The following is a 17,530-nucleotide window of genomic DNA, read 5'->3' on the forward strand; positions in this document are numbered from 1 at the left end:
TGCAAATAAAATAAAATTAAATATCATATTTACATAAATATTCAGACCCTTTACTCAGTACTTTGTTGAAGCACCTTTGGCAGCGATTAGTCTCGAGTCTTCATGGGTATGACGCTACAAGCTTTGCACACCTGTATTTGGGGAGTTTCTCCCATTCTTCTCTGCAGATCCTCAAGCTCTGTCAGGTAGGATGGAGAGCGTCGCTGCACAGCTATTTTCAGGTCTCTCCAGAGATGTTTGATCGGGTTCAAGTATGGGCTCTGGATGGGCCACTCAAGGACATTCAGAGACATGTCCTGAAGACATTTCTGTGTTGTCTTGGCTGTGTGCTTAGGATCGTTGTCCTGTTGGAAGGGGAACCTTACAGTCTGAGGTGCTCTGGAGCAGGTTTTCATCAAGGATCTCTTTGTACTTTGCTCTGTTCATCTTTCTCTCGATCCTGACTAGTTTCCCAGTCCCTGCTGCTGAATAACATCCCCACAGCTTGATGCTGCCACCACCATGCTTCACCGTAGGGATGGTGGCAGTTTTCCTCCAGACGTTATGCTTGGCATTCAGGCCAAAGAGTTCAGTCTTGGTTTCATCAGACCAGAAAGGCTTCTTAACAGCTTCTACCCCCAAACCATAAGACTGATGAACAGCTAATTAAATGGCTACCCTGACTATTTTTATTGACCCCCCCCCCCCCCCCCCTGTTTATTATCTATTCTTAGTCACTTTACCCCTACCTACATGTACATTACATCAATTACCTAGACTAGCCTATACCCCCACACATTGACTCGGTACCGGTACCCCCTGTATACAGCCCCGTTATTATTATTTTATTGTTGCTCTTTTATTTTTTTACTTTAGTTTTCTTAGTAAATATTAATAACTCTTATTTTCCTTAACTGCATGGTTGGTTAATTCAGCACACTTCGAGCAGAGTTTGTTGAATGAACAAACTTTAACACATTAGCTCAAATTCTTGTCCATTTGAAGTCCACTCAATTCACAGAATAATGCTGATTAAGCAATTGGTTAACTTGGCTTTTTACAGAGTACTGTGTATCTGAGGGCAGTGTACCTGAGGGCAGTTCTGATTCTGAATGATCTTCAGGTAGAATGTCATCACACTCCACATACTCAATTATCTTTTCTATTCCCAACATAATTCATCTACTTCTTCAAGGGGAATGTTAAGTAGAAATATGACCCCAAACTCAAACATGTCACTGCCACAGGGCCTGCCAATGGGTTGTAGGAGTGTACAGGACAATTTAACAACAACACACTGAAGAGGGGAGATAGCAAAGTCATCTTCTGCTCAAAATCTCACGCTCTCCCTTAACCCCAGAGACGGTTGTCCAAATTAGGGAAGACTCAATAGAGGAACCGAGTCAGATGCATGAAAGAGATGTGGCATTTTGATCTGGAAACAACCACAACAAGTTGGTTTACATCATTACATAGACTCTGCAATGCCTTATTACAGAATCCCACAACTTTTAGCGATGAAACATTCTGTACGCAGGATAGCTATTGAAATGCTTGGTTGAATTGACAGTATGCTGCCCGCTCAGGGAAGTGAAGAAAGGTGTTGCATGGTTATTTGATGTGACACAACCTGATAATGATGAAATGATATAATAAATAAAGTGTAATGCTATAAAAAGTCTAATAAAAAGTGGCACTATAAACAGTGGCACTTGACTCACCAGGAGCATTTGTTTTTGTTTTGTTTTTTAGGAAATGAGCAACCAGTGTCATGGTTAAAAAAAAAATCTTAGTACATACTGCTGTTCTATCACACATGCAATGATGTCTGTGTGAAAAAAACATTGTTTGAAGTAACATCTTGTAACAACAATGTTATTGTAATATTGCAAACGGATGTGTCAGTTTCACCGCTATGGATTACAGTTCAAGGTTGACTAATGCTATTGACTATCGCAATTACCTGAGACCATTGAGTCATACAGTACAGTATGTGGGAAGGATAGTTCCTCTTGTTGCCCCATGTTGGAAGATTGCAGATGCTGACTGAAACATAAGGAGTATTTCTTCACAGCTGGATTGTGTACCAGGTAACAATGAATGAAATCCAACTGTGTTAAAATTACCTGGGGTGTTGACAGCCTAAGTGTCAATGTAACTTCATTATTTCATAGTTATGCTCCTGTAAGTTAGCTAAACTGCTCTAGACTATTTGAATCCTTATTTAAATGATTCACTGCATGTTTCTTTGCTGTAGGTAGTTGGCAGCATAACCCATAGTGACAGGACTGATGAGTAAAGGTTGGCATGCTACTAATTGAGAGTAGGCTACTATGAATCTGTGGGGTTGCCCTGGCGATGCCAACTTAGCGTGACTCTGTCTGTCTGACTGTCCTAAGCACTGCTTATTTAAAACCATTACCTTCACTTTACATACTCCATGGTCATAATCAGTTGTTCAGTTCATTATTGATGTATCTATGTAAATTACAATAATGTATCTATTACACACATATTACACTAGAGGCCCAGAGGCTAGAGAAGAGGACCAGTAGCCGGAAGGTTTGAATCCCAGGCCGGGCATTAAAAATGAACTGACAACCAGAATGCACCTGGTATTAGATCTCCTCCTTAACCTCTTTAACCCAACCATAGTGCCAGAGGCACTGCACTGCAGCTGACCCTGTGCTACTCCCAAAGTATGGTATTTTTCCACTTCTGATGGACTATAGTGCTACAGGTGGACGTTTCTTGATTGATGGGCATCATGGGTCGTTGCACTAAAGTAGTTTGGGGCCGGTGTCTGTGAAATGGGACAGCAGCCAACTAGCCAAAGTCCATGGGCTGCATCGGTTTCCTCTCTCTTTCTTTTTAATAACCAAATATTATATTGACTTTTGTTTTGATAAATCAATGTCATATCACTCTTTTACACTTGACTTAATATGATGGAAATAATCATTCCCTCCTATACATGCAATAACACGTTTTTCTGAGAGAGTGGTACATTCTACAATACTAAGTACACAAAGTGTTTTTCGCAATAACTTAGTAATTTAGAATGTGAAATACACAATAGATTGATGTCAGCAAGTAAGACAAATATAAATCAATATACCAATTATTTAGAGGATATGACTATTGATAACACATTTATTTTAAGCTTGTGGAGCTTTATTTCTGTGTCTGAATACAGTTTTGTGGGTATTTTTTTCTTCCAATTTATAGTACATTACAGTACATTGTGAAAAGTAATTACGATTAAGGCAGTGTTTTTGTCTGTCATAATGTATTTGGTGTCTGTCATCACCTTGATTTCCTTCCTCTTGTTTGATGAGGGTTTTACCAGTGATGACTCACTGACATTGCTCAACTCTCCGGGCTTTGAGCGTATATAAGACGTCTCCTGGCCACAAACCACACAAAGAAGACACTCTTGAGGAAGAAGCATCATGAAGACTTTCAATCTGTGCTTACTACTAATCAACCTGGCAATAGTGGTTCACTCTTTGCCAATCTCGCCACCTAGTGAAGAAGATGAAGCCCTTGCAGAGGTATGCTTCTTGTCACATCTTTTGCTAGAAGGGCCTATATGGGTTTTACAACTGAAATGATTGTGATGGAACAGATGTGTACATGTAACTTCATATGGCTTGGTCAGTTTGTTATTGTAAAAGAGAATGTTGATAATAAAAATACATTGGACTTAGTTGTGTTGAACTATTGATGTGCAAGAACTATTGAAATACTTGCTTAGTTAGATACTATACTCATAACACAGTAAAGTCATTGTTTATTTTAACACTTGTTGTGTGAGCCTTGTACACCTACCATAGGATATTATATTCATGACTGTAGTAAAGGTCACCATAATGTACTATCATATTAACATCATGCTTGCTGTGTTTTCTGTAGACGTACCTGAAGAGGTTTTTTAACCTGACAGAGGAGACGGGTCCTGCGTTCAAACGGGGGCCCAGCCAGCGGAGCAGGAAGGTCAGCGAGATGCAAACTTTCTTTGGCCTCAAGGTGACAGGAACCTTGGACGCTGAGACTGTGACAATGATGAAGAAGCCACGCTGTGGGGTACCTGATGTCCAACTCAGCCGCTTCACCACCTTCGACAATCGCAAGTGGCAGACCAATCAGGTTACCTACAGGTGAGAGGAGTGAGAAAGACTCATTTGACCATGGTGAATTTATGCTAAGAGAAAATAAGGCTTGTCATGTTAACATTTAGTTATGTGCGTTTATTAATCAGGTGGTCTTTAAACTTTGAGAAAAACAAGGCAAGTATCCACTTAGTGTGGATAATAATGTTTTTGTATTTGAAAACATCAAGTTATGTACAGAGACAGTGATGATAGCCCTTTGAGGAATGTTTTTCTAATGTTGACTGTTGGTGTATTGTGTTCTTCAGGATTGAGAACTACACCCCTGACATGACTGTGGCTGAGGTGGACAACTCCATAGAGAGAGCACTGCAGGTGTGGGCCAAGGTCTCCCCCCTGAGGTTTACCCGCATCTACAGTGGCATCGCTGACATCATGATCTCATTCGGCACCAGAAGTAAGAAACTTTTATCCTACCTAACACAATGAAACAGAAAAATACTGTGAAACGTTTATTGTACATTATGATGCATTGTGGAACATTGTGTGGGTGGGGAAGAAAATGCTATATTTCGAGTGGTACTGTAATTACATTGCACAGAATACAGTACCAGACCGTATTTTTGGAGTGTCGAAAGCCTTTTGTCTGGCTGATTAACATATTTTGAGGTGTGCCTTGTAAGAGGCTATATTTGTTGCACCCATTAGTGAGAATGCTGTACCAATTTAACTGGTATGTGGCAATAGTGCCCCATCAATTTACAATGTATAGGGGACAGATTGGAGTGGCAGCAAGTCTTAAACCTTTAATTGTCAACCTCAAATTACCTGGCAGCCAACCTGCTGGCACCAACCCCATGTAATTACAGCAAAATACAAACCTTACCTCCCCTAATTGAATATCATTCATTCATCCATTGCAGTATTGTACTGTGCGTAATTACACAGTACATGCTTTGATACTGTATTTAGATTACAGGTGGTGTATTGCAATATGAAATACTGTAACTTACTAACCACTTGCTGCTTGTAAGTTACTGTCATATTCACAGCAACCCCTTTACAGTGTACTATAATTAGCTAATAAGCTGATGTACCAAAATGTCATACTGTAGATGTTCACAAAGAATGTATCCATTTAAAAAGGGAACATAAAGTACTGTATGTACTGTACAGTGCTTTGTTTTGAAAGACAGACGGTCACTTCAAAGGCTCTCAGGATGTTTTTGTATAGCAGAGTTAGAAATGGAGGGATGCAGGGAGATACCTGTAGAGGATCCACTGTTTACATTCCTCCTGTCAGAGTGTAGTACAGGTATAGACCTATTCAGGGGCACCCTCCGCTACATGCCACTTACATAACCAACATCACCATCACTCACAAACACAGACATCCACAATGGTCTCGGTGACATTCTGCTGCACTTTAATCTCTTTTACATAGTTTGATGTGCTGACAGAATGGAGAGACACCCAAATACCACTTACATGACCATCATCACCACTCGTAATCTTAAACACATACATCCACAGTAGCATCAATATCATGTCACTGCTTGTCCCTCACTGTAATCAGTATGTACAGTTTGATGAGTTGAAGGGGTGTTATTAGAGCCACTCTGCCTTATTTCACCCTCTGAGGTTTTTACCAAGTGTATCGGTTTTAAGAAACTAACATTCTATATAAATCATTTGAATATAAATGTTTATACAGTATGCACTTGTCCTTATCTCTGATGGCTCAAATGATGATTTCTCCTGTCTGTGTAGATCATGGTGATTCTTACCCCTTCGATGGCCCTGATGGCACCCTGGCCCATGCCTTCTCCCCCGGTGCTGACATTGGAGGAGATGCTCATTTTGACGATGACGAGTCCTTCAGCTTCAGCTCAACCAGAGGTGAGACCCTCTATCACAACAATATGTGGAACATGACTTCATTTACGCTGTTTCAATTGTAGGACAGTCCTGAGTGACATGTCATGATAATTGCCACAAAAGAGTAAAATATCTGTAATTATGTATTGTCATCATAAAGGGTACAACCTGTTCTTGGTGGCTGCCCATGAGTTTGGCCATTCCCTCGGTCTCAGCCACTCCACCGACCCTGGAGCACTGATGTACCCAGTGTACAGCTACACAGACCCCAGCACCTTCTCTCTGCCCCGCGATGACGTCAACGGTATCCAGCACATCTATGGTCAGTATTCAATTATCTTTTCTCTTTCTGCCCAGTTTGTTTCAGCTTTATATTGCTAAATTCCACTTTGTTTGCTTTTGACTGATCAACAAAAAGGCTCAGGCCAAATCATTTATTGATCTCCAAGTCATTTTATACTGGAACTTGAATTAATGAGTATCTGTGTCCTCCAGGTCCAAACACAGATGTGAACCCCAAACCAGACAAGCCAGATCCTACACCCCCTTCCACCCCTAATGCCTGTGACCCCACCCTAGTTTTGGATGCTGTCACCACTCTACGTGGGGAGAAGATGTTCTTCAAGGGCAGGTACAGCAAATCATGTAGCCTAGATCAAATGTTCAGTGACTTATGGTAACCTACAGCTCAAAAAAGGTCAATGAATGACACGGTTTCCCAGGAAAACAGGTTGCCTGTTCATCTGTAATCAAGAGCTTCAACGTCCTGATGTCTTCCCTCCATCCTCAGGTTCTTCTGGCGTAGCTACTCTCAGAGCAGCAAACCACAACAGAGCCTCATCAAGAACTACTGGCCCGAACTCCCCGACAACATCAATGCTGCTTACGAGAGCCAGCTATCTGACAGAGTGTTCCTCTTCAAAGGTATGGCAGAGTCACCAAATGCCTCAAATTAGCCCTGGTATGGCTGTAGTCTCCATAACTTGTCTAGAGACATATCAGAGCTAGCCTCATACACTACAGTGGCTTGCGAAAATATTCACCCCCCTGGGAATTTTTCCTATTTTGTTGCATTACTATTCACCACCCCAAAGTCAATACTTTGTAGAGCCACCTTTTGCAGCAATTACAGCTGCAAGTCTCTATAAGCTGGCACTATGGCTGTAATGAATACTGTGTGAATATGTCTCAGCAATACATTCTCTGTCCCTGCAGATAGTCAGGTCTGGGCTCTCTACGGCTATGACATCGTCCCCGGTTATCCCAGAAACCTGAAGAGCTTGGGCCTGCCCAGTACCGTGAATAAAGTTGACGCCGCCCTGTACGATGAAGATTCTCGCAAGACCTTGTTCTTCGTTGATGACAACTACTACAGGTTAGTGGAGTCTGTTTAATCATTACAAGTTATTGCATTTTTATTCATTGTTCTATGTACTGTGTATTGCCATTAGATGTCACTAATATTTCTGTTACCGTAGTTACGACGAGGCAATGAAAAGGATGGACAAAGGTTTCCCCAAGCGTGTGGATGAAGGGTTCCCAGGCATGACAAGCAAAGTGACTGCAGCCTTCCAAGTCCGAGGTGAGTGTGATACAGCATCTAAACACATTACAAGCCAAGCATATGGAAATGAACAATGACGTGGAAAAAATGTTGATTCAACCAGTATGTGCCCAGTAGGATGTCTCTAACCTCTCTACCCTATATGGTTTTACAGGCTTTACCTACCTCTATAGTGGCTCCTATATGTTTGAGTACAGCATGAGGACCAGGAGACAGTTACGCGTGCTAAGAAACAACTACTTCCTGCCCTGTTAGAACATCGACACTCATGAGCCGTTTAAAGTAGCAGCCATGAACAACAATGAATGCAGCCAAATATTTTTTTATAATATATAATATAGTTGTTGTAACTTTGAGATTTTAAAGATTTGTTTTCTAATAAATATTTTTGTCACATGTCTATTTAAATATCTATTCATGCATCTCAATTATTTTATATGTTTCTTGATTAAATTGTAACCTAAATAATCTGAAAACATGAATGTATTGAATGAAGGCCAAACAAGTTTTTACACTTTGCATATTCAAATAAATTCCAAGTTATTGAGATTTTTTTTGCCTTTTACTATGGTGTACTTATGGTGGAAACATTATGGAGAAAAGATGCGTATTTGATCCATTGCTTCAAATGACATTAACAAACAATTCACTTAAACAAATATACAACCCACAGAGGGTCCTACTAATCACCCAAAACAACTGCAAACAACTACAGAACAGGTGTCCCAAACAACCCGCAACAACCACAAACAGATACAACAAACAACCCAAAACATCCACAAGCTACCACAAACAGATAACGCAAACAACCCAAACCCAAACAACCACAAACAGGTACCACAATCAACCACAAACAACCTCAAATAACCACAAAAACAGGTAACCAAAAGAACCCAAAGGTACCCTGCCCCCAAATAATGAGAAGCATCCAGCTGCAGAGTATGCATGCCGAGGCCACCTGTTATGAACGAAACCTCAAAGTGCATTTTCTGGCGTATTTTTGCGTCTCAGTTGGTATGTGTTCTCTAAGGCCCTGGACCACAGCTATAATATGTCACTAGCTCTGGTCCAAGGCATAGCTAGTAGCTTGCTATGGTCCCCACTCGCTCTGGTCCAGGGCATAGCTAGTAGTGCTGGTCCGCTACTAGCTAGTGTGGACCAGAGCTAAACCAGAGTTAATGTGGATCAGAGCTACTAGCTACTAGCTATACATTGGACCAGAGCAAGTTAGTGCGAACCAGAGCTAGACTAGAGTTAATGTGGACCAGAGTTCATGTGGACCAGAGCTAGTTATTTACTAGCTACGCCCTGGACCAGAGCTAGTGCGGACCAGCGCTACTAGCTATGCCCTAGACCAGAGCTAGTGTGGACCAGTACTAGCAAGCTACTAGCTATGCCCTGGACCAGAGCTAGTAACATATTATAGCTCTGGTCCAGGGCATTAGAGCACTGCACAAATACCAACTCAGACGCAAAAATATAATCTGAGACGCAAGCGCATGCTCTTTGAGGTTTGCAGACCTGGTGGCCTCAGGGTACATAATCTGCAGTTTGATGCTTCTTGTTGGTTGGGGTACTTTTGGGTTCTTTTTGGTACCTGTTTGGGGTACTTCGGGGTTATTTTGGGTACCCGTTTCTGGTTGTTTAGTGATTAGTAGGACCCCCAATGGTACATGAAATGGAATGGATATAATAACAGAGATGGAGAATAACAATGAAGGAACTCAATCTTCTACATGCCACACTGATTTAGTATACCACAAGGTATAACTAAACTAATTATTTAGGGAAATAATTTGGTGTGTGACTTTGATCTGGTCTGCCTAGACTGCTAGTTATTTTGTTATTTTCACGGTAAAATATAGATGAGAACATTTCGAAGAACCGCTCTGCCATATCAAGCAATGATCTTCTTGTAATGAAATACAAAGGCCAATGAGTATTATGGTCCAAACACACAAAGAAAGTCGTGAAGAGGGCACGACAATGCCTTTTCCCCCTCAGGAGACTGAAAAGATTTGGCATGGGTCCCCAGATCCTCAAAAAGTTCCACAGCTGCACCATCGAGAGCATCCAGACCGGTTGCATCACCGCCTGGTATGGCAACTGCTTGGTATCTGACCGTAAGGAGCTACAGAGGGGACTGCGTAAAGCCCAGTACATCACTGGGCCCAAGCTTCCTGCCATCCAGGACCTACATATATACTAGGCGGTGTCAGAGAAAGGCCCAAAAAATTGTCAAAGACTCCAGTCACCCAAGCCATAGACTGTTCTCTCTGCTACCCCATGGTAAGCGGTACCGAAGAGCTAAGTCTAGGTCCAAAAGGCTTCTCAACAGCTTCTACCCCCAATCACATGGCCACCCGGACTATTTACATTGACCCCCCCACCGTTTATTATCTATGCATAGTCCCTTTACCCCTACCTATATGTACAAATTTCTCGACTAACCTGTACCCCCGCACAAATACTCAGTATCGGTACCCTGTATATAGCCTCGTTATTGTTATGTTGTTGTATAAAAAAAAATGTTTTGCTTTAGTTTATTTAGCAAATATTTTTTTAACAATTTTTCTTAAAACTGCATTGTTGGTTAAGGGTTTGTAAGTAAGCATTTCACAGTAAGGTCTACACATGTACATGTGACAAATAACATTTGACTTGATTTGAGCAATGGAAAGAAACCATGAGCTAGCATGACAGTCCCCAGGCTACATGAGAAAATGACACACATTTGGCAAATATTCTGGTTTGCTTGATCTAACCCCCAGTATAGTCCAGTGACACAGGAGAAAATGATATGTTAAGATACATCAAAACAGGTAATCAGTTGTCACATCAGTATGAGCCATGCTAACGATACACAAAGAGGCTAGTCTCCTCTCGTGACAGGTGCAAGCTAGGAGTCAAGATCCTCCCCTCTTGCCAATTAAGTTTTTACAATTGCCTAATCCCCTGTTTCTGCTCTTTGAGCTACAATTAAACACATACATGGACGTTACAGTAGGTCAACATCAGTTTAACTAGTTTCTCCCGTAAGAAAATATTATATTATATATATTAATAAAAATGTTGTATATGTCTGAATGCTTGCTTGGATTGAATTAATCAGCCACTTTAAATAATAAGTGAATAATAGTCAAAATAATAGAGTTCCTCTCAATCCTTTTCCTATGTTTTAAGTTGTCAGCTTCAGTGTACATCCAGTAGCTTATGTTAGAAGCTGTCTGCAAACTTTCTGTATTCTGCATCAGGACGTCCGTACATAGCTAGCAATAATTATGGTAATGCATCCTTAGTCCCTAACACCACCATGCTTCACCGTAGGGATGGTGGCAGGTTTTCTCCAGACGTGATGCTTGGTATTCAGGCAAAATAGTTCAATCCTGGTTTCATTAGACCAGAGAATCTTGTTTCTCATGGTCTGAGAGTCCTTTAGATGCCTTTTGGCAAAGTCCAAGCAGGCTGACATGTGCCTTTTACTGAGGAGGGGCTTCCGTCTGGCCACTCTACCATAAATGCCTGATTGGTGGAGTGCTGCAGAGATGGTTGTCTTTCTGGAAGGTTCTCCCATCTCCACAGAGGAACTCTGGAGCTCAGAGTCAGAGTGACCATCGGGTTCTTGGTTACCTCCCTGACCAAGGCTATTTTCCCCCAATTGCACAGTTTGGCCGGACAGCCAGCTCTAGGAAGTTGTTAATGTCTAGGAGCAACAACGTCTGAGTGGGGAAGTGGAAGGCCACACAAGCTCGCACAACAGGACCGCCGAGTGCTGAAGCGCAACACTACTGAGTTCCAAACTGCCTCTGGAGGCAACGTCAGCACATTAACTGTTCTTTCTGAGCTTCATGAAATGGGTTTCCATGGCCGAGCAGCTGCATACAAGTCTAAGATCACCATGCGCAATTCCAAGCGTCAGCTGGAGAGGGGTAAAGCTCGCTGCCATTGGACTCTGGAACAGTGGACAAACCTCTGCTTGGCGGATGCCAGGAAAACGCTACCTGCCCCAATCCATAGTGCCAACTGTAAAGTTTAGTGGATGAGGAATACTGGTCTGGGGGCTGTTTTCATGGTTCAGGCTAGGCACCTTGAAGGGAAAACGCTACGGAATACAATGTCATTGTAGACAATTCTATGCTTCCAACTTTGTGGCAACAGTTTGGGGAAGGCCCTTTCCTATTTCAGCATGACAATGCCCCCGTGCACAAAGCGAGGTCCATACAGAAATGGTTTCTCGAGATCGGTGTGGAAGAAGTTGACTGGCCTGCAGAGAGCACTGACCTCAACCCCACAGAACACATTTGAGATGAATTGGAACGCGAATGTTCCAACATCTAGTGGAAAGCCTTCCCAGAAGATTGGAGGCAGTTTTAGCAGCAAAGGGGGGACCAACTCCATATTAATAATGCCCATGATTTTAGAATGAGATATTTGATGAGCAGGTGTCCACATACTTTTGATGATGTAGTGTATTTCATCTGCGTTGTTTACAGTGGGAGCAAATTAAGCATAGAGGGCAGAACAAGCAAGGAGGTAGGCAAAGGCAAGCACGAGCTAGCGAGATCCTATTAGCGTGTTGTAGCATGTATTTGATATTTCCGTTAGGGAAACTCAATTAGACCTTGGAATCCTCCTAAACATCACAATTTTGTACAAATTTGGCAAAGCGTCAAGTCTATAAATCTTAGTGCACTGTGTCCATAAAAGATTCCAGTTTAGGGAAGAGAAAAATGTATTGAGATCAGATGTTTCATCGATAAGAAAATTAGCAGAACATTGGCCCAGTTTCACCTAGTTCCATCCTCTCCCACTAAACGTGACTGGACTTCCTCTCATTACCATATTTAGTGATAAGAAAACGTTCCTCTTCTTCTTCGATAGGCTTTAACGGCGGTTGGCATCCAATGTTAATGGTGCAATACTGCCACCAGCGTGATGGGTTATTGAATAAGAAACTAAAAAACCAAAAGGGGGAAAACATCATTATACAAAATACAAAATTAAAACACGTCAACTAACAAAACTCACCGCACTTCTTCAATCACAGTCCACTCCAAAGTACATTCCTACACAAGCTCAGTGGCCTGCAATGGCGGGAACATTCACTGACAGGGGGCATAAAAAAATGGTGCCGATAGATAGGGCAGCCGTGCTTCAAGCCCCTATGCAACTTTGCAGTATTTTGTTGTCTTATGTGTTATTTCTTACATTATTAGCCCAGAAAAATGTTTGTGTTATTACACACAGCCGGGAAGAACTTTTGGATATCAGAGCGACGGTAACTCACCAGCATTACCAGCATTACGACGAGGAATATGACTTTCCCGAATCGGATCCTACGTTTGTTTCCCCTAGGGCAATTGAACTGATCCCAGAGGCTGATCCTAAACACCGTCGGTGGAGAAGAGGTATTCGGAGGGGACTTCTTGTCCGACTCAGGAGGCACGCACACCACCCACTGCTTACGAGTATATTATTCGCTAATGTTCAGTCTCTGGATAATAAAGTTGATGAGCTCAGGGCGAGGATTTCCTTCCAGAGAGATATCAGGGATTGTAACATACTCTGTTTCACAGAAACATACTCTGTTTCACAGAAACACTCGACCACTGCTACTCCAAATCCCGGGATGCCTACAAGTCCTTCCCCCGGCCTCCCTTCAGAAAATATGATTACAACTACATTTTGCTCTTCCCTGCCTATAGGCAGAAACTCAAACAGGAAGTACCCGTGCTAAGGACTATTCAATTCTGGTCTGACCAATCGGAATCCAAGCTTCAAGGTTGTTTTGATCATACAGACTGGGATATGTTCTGGGTAGCCTCCGAGAATAACATTGATGAATACACTGATACGGTGATACGGTGATACGGAGTATATCAGGAAGTGTATAGGGGATGTCGTACCCAATGTGACTATTAAAACCTACTCTAACCAGAAACTGTGTATAGATGGCAGCATTCGCGCAAAACTGAAAGTGCGAACCAAGCATTTAACATGGCAAGGTGACTGGGAATATGGCCAAATACAAACAGTGTAGTTATTCCTTCCGTAAGGTAATAAAACGTCAGTATAGAAACAAAGTGGAGTCACAATTCAACAGCTCAAACACAAGACATAAGTGGCAGGGTCTACAGACAATCATGGACTACAAAGAGAAAACCGGCCACGTTGTGGAAACCGATGTTTTGCTTCCGGACAAGCTAAACACCTTCACCCGCCTTGAGGATAACACAGTGCCACCGATGCGGCCCGCTATCAAGTACTGTGGGCTCTACTTCTCTGTGGCCGACATGAGTAAATCATTTAAGCGTGTTAACCCTCGCAAGGCTGCCAGCCCAGATGACATCCCGAGCCGCGTCCTCAGAGCATGTGCAGACCAGCTAGCTGGAGTGTTTACGGACATATTTAATCTCTCCCTATCCCAGTCTGCTGTCCCCACATGCTTCAAGATTGCCACCATTATGCCTGTACCCAGGAAAGCAAAGGAAACTCAACTAAATGACTATCGCCCCGTAGCACACTGCCTCAACCCCTGGTACTGGGTCTCAACCCTGCCCTGTGCAACTGGGTCCTGGACTTCCTGATGGGAAGCCCCCAGATGGTGAAGATAAGAAACATCTCCACTTTGCTGATCCTCAACACTGGGGCCCCACAATGGTGTGTGTTCAGCCACCTCCTGTACTCCCTGTTCACCCATGACTGCATGGCCATGCACGCCTCCAACTCAATCATCAAGTTTGCAGACGACACAACAGTAGTAGGCTTGACTACCAACAATGACGAGACAGCCTACAGGGAGGAGGTGAGGGCTCTCGGAGTGTAGTGTCAGGAAAATAACATCTCACTCAATGTCAACAAAACAAAGGAGATGATCGTGGACTTCAGGAAACAGCAGAGAGAGCACCCCTCTATCCAAATCGGAAGGACAGCAGTGGAGAAGGTGGAAGTTTTAAGTTTTAAGTTCCTCGGTGTACACATCACAGACTGAAATGGTCCACTCACACAGACAGTGTGGTCAACCTCAGGAGGCTGAAGAAATTTGTATTGGCCTCTAAGACCCTCACATGTTTTTACAGATGCACAATTGAGAGCATCCTGTTGGGCTGTATCACCGCATGGTACGGCAGTAACACAAGTGTGTGTGGAAGGGCGGTAATACTAGTGTGTTTGGATGGGGGGTAATACTAGTGTGTGGAGGGGGGGGGGGTAACACGTGTGTGTCAAGGGGGGTTAACACTAGTGTGTTTGGGGAGGGGATAACACTAGTATGTGTGGGGGCTGGGGTAACACTAGTGTCTGTGGACGGGTGTAACACTAGAGTGTGTGGGGGGTGTAACACTAGTGTGTGTGGAGGGGGTGTGAAACTAGTGTGATTGGAGGGGGGATGACACTAGTGGGATTGGAGGGGAATGACACTAGTGTGTGTGGAGGGGTAACACTAGTGTGTGTGAAGGGGTGGGTAACACTAGTGTGTGTGAAGGGGTGGGTAACACTAGTGTGTGTGAAGGGGTGGGTAACACTAGTGTGTGTGGAGGGGGGTCTGGTAAATAGCAAGATGACCTCGGGATGCAGTGTAAGTCCTGGCTGGTAGCCTCTTAGATGAGAGAGGGCCTCGCAGCTCATCTTCCTCAGGTTCATGATGGCTTCGTGGGGCAGTGTGGGCTGAGGTGAGTGGTGACAGGCATATCTTGGCAAGACGCACAGACTCTTCTTTGGGGCGATACGCCCACAACCGCAGAGCTCTCCAGAGGGCGGTGCAGTCTGCCCAACACATCACCAGGGGCAAACTACCTGCCCTCCAGGACACCTACAGCACCCGATGTCACAGGAAGGCCAAAAAGATCATCAAGGACAACAACCACCCGAGCCACTGCCTGTTCACCCAGCTATCATCCATAAGGCGAGGTCAGTACAGGTACATCAAAGCTGGGACCGAGAGACTAAAAAACAGCTTCTATCTCAAGGTCATCAGACTGTTAACCAGCCATCACTAGCACATTAGAGGCTGCTGCCCTATATACATAGACTTGAACCACTTTCCACTTTAACATTGGAACACTAGTCACTTTAATAATGTTTACATATTTTGCATAACTCATCTCATATGTATATACTGTATTCTATTCTGTTCTACAGTATCTTAGTCTATGCCGCTCTGACATTGCTTGTCCAAGTATTTATATATTCTTAATTCCATTCCTTTACTTTAGATCTGTGTGTATTGTGTGTATTGTTGTGAAAATGTTAGATATTACTTGTTAGATATTTCACTACACCCGCAATAACATCTGCTAAACACGTGTATGTGACCAATAAAATTTGATTGGATTTTGACAGGATATCTGCCATTTATCTGGGTTGCCCTGTCTTTCTAAAGTCTTTGAAAGCCAAGTTAGTAAACAGATCACTGACCATTTTGAATCCCACCATACCTTCTCCGCTGTGCAATCCAGTTTCCGAGCTGGTCACGGGTGCACCTCAGCCACGCTCAAGGTATTAAACGATATCATAACCGCCATCGATAAAAGACAGTACTGTGCAGCCGTCTTCATCGACCTGGCCAAGGCTTTTGACTCTGTCAATCACCACATTCTTATCGGTAGACTCATTAGCCTTGGTTTCTCAAATGATTGCCTCGCCTGGTTCACCAACTACTTCTCAGATCGAGTTCAGTGTGTCAAATCGGAGAGCCTGTTGTCCCAACCTCTGGCAGTCTCTATGGGGGTACCACAGGGTTCAATTCAATTCTGGGGCCAACTCTTTTCTCTGTATATGTCAATGATGTCGCTCTTGCTGCGGATGATTCCCTGTTCCACCATTCCGTATACATCTGGCCCGTCTTTGGACACTGTGTTAACAAACCTCCAACCGAGCTTCAATGCCATACAACTCTCCTTCCGTGGCCTACAACTGATCTTAAACGCTAGTAAAACTAAATGCATGCTTTTCAACTGATCGCTGCCCGCACCCGCCCGCCCGACTAGCATCACTACTCTGGACGGTTCTGACTATGTGGACAACTACAAATACCTAGGTGTCTGGCTAGACTGTAAACTCTCCTTCCAGACTCATATTAAACATCTCCAATCCAAAATTAAAGCTTCCTATTTTGCAACAAAGCCTTCTTCACTCATGCCGCCAAACATACCCTCATAAAACTGATCCTTGACTTCGGCGATGTTATTTACAAAATAGCCTCCAACACTTTACTCAGCAAACTGGATGCAGTCTATCACAGTGCCATCCGTTTTGTCACCAAAGCCCCATATACCACCCACCACTGCGACTTGTATGCTCTCGTCAGCTGGCCCTCGCTACATATTCGTCGCCAGACCCACTGGCTCCAGGTCATCTATAAGTATTTGCTAGGTAAAGCTCCGCCTTATCTCAGCTCACTGGTCATGATAACAACACCCACCCATAGCATGCGCTCCAGCAGTTATATCTCACTGGTCACCCCCCTTAGCCAACACCTCCTTTGGTCGCCTTTCCGTACAGTTCTCTGCTGCCATTGACTGGAACGAATTGCAAAAATCGCTGAAGTTGGAGACATATCTCCCTCACTAACTTTAAGCATTGGCTATCTGAACAGCTAACTGATCGCTGCAGCTGTACACAGCCCATCTGTAAATAGCCCATCCAACTACCTACCTCATCCCCATATTGTTTTTATTTACTTTTTTTCTCTATAGCACACTAGTATTTCTACTTGCACGTCATCATCTGCACATCTATCACTCCAGTGTTAATTTGCTAAATTGTAATTACTTCGCCACTATGGCCTATTTATTGCCTTACCTCCTCACGCCATTTGCACATACTGTTTATATACTTTTTTTCTATTGTGTTATTGACTGTACGTTTGTTTATTCCATGTGTAACTCTGTGTTGTTGTTTGTGTCGCACTGCTTTGCTTTATCTTGGCCAGGTCGCAGTTGTAAATGAGAACTTGTTTTCAACTGGCCTACCTGGTTAAATAAAGGTGATTTTTTTT

At 43.2% G+C, this 17,530-nt stretch overlaps 1 protein-coding gene across 1 annotated transcript; it reads left to right on the top strand.

The window, feature by feature from the left end:
* The first annotated feature begins 3,398 nt into the window (after nt 1–3,398).
* On the top strand, nt 3,399–8,082 carry LOC139419504 (collagenase 3-like). Its single transcript, XM_071169463.1, has 10 exons — nt 3,399–3,533; nt 3,895–4,139; nt 4,400–4,548; nt 5,862–5,990; nt 6,130–6,291; nt 6,465–6,600; nt 6,760–6,893; nt 7,185–7,344; nt 7,448–7,551; nt 7,688–8,082. The coding sequence occupies exons 1-10, from the start codon at nt 3,432–3,434 to the stop codon at nt 7,786–7,788; spliced, it is 1,422 nt and encodes a 473-aa protein (XP_071025564.1). The 5' UTR covers nt 3,399–3,431; the 3' UTR covers nt 7,789–8,082.
* Nucleotides 8,083–17,530: the final 9,448 nt, after the last annotated feature.

Source organism: Oncorhynchus clarkii, chromosome 10 (assembly GCF_045791955.1).
Source record: "Oncorhynchus clarkii lewisi isolate Uvic-CL-2024 chromosome 10, UVic_Ocla_1.0, whole genome shotgun sequence".
Classification (NCBI taxonomy): Eukaryota; Metazoa; Chordata; class Actinopteri; order Salmoniformes; family Salmonidae; genus Oncorhynchus; species Oncorhynchus clarkii.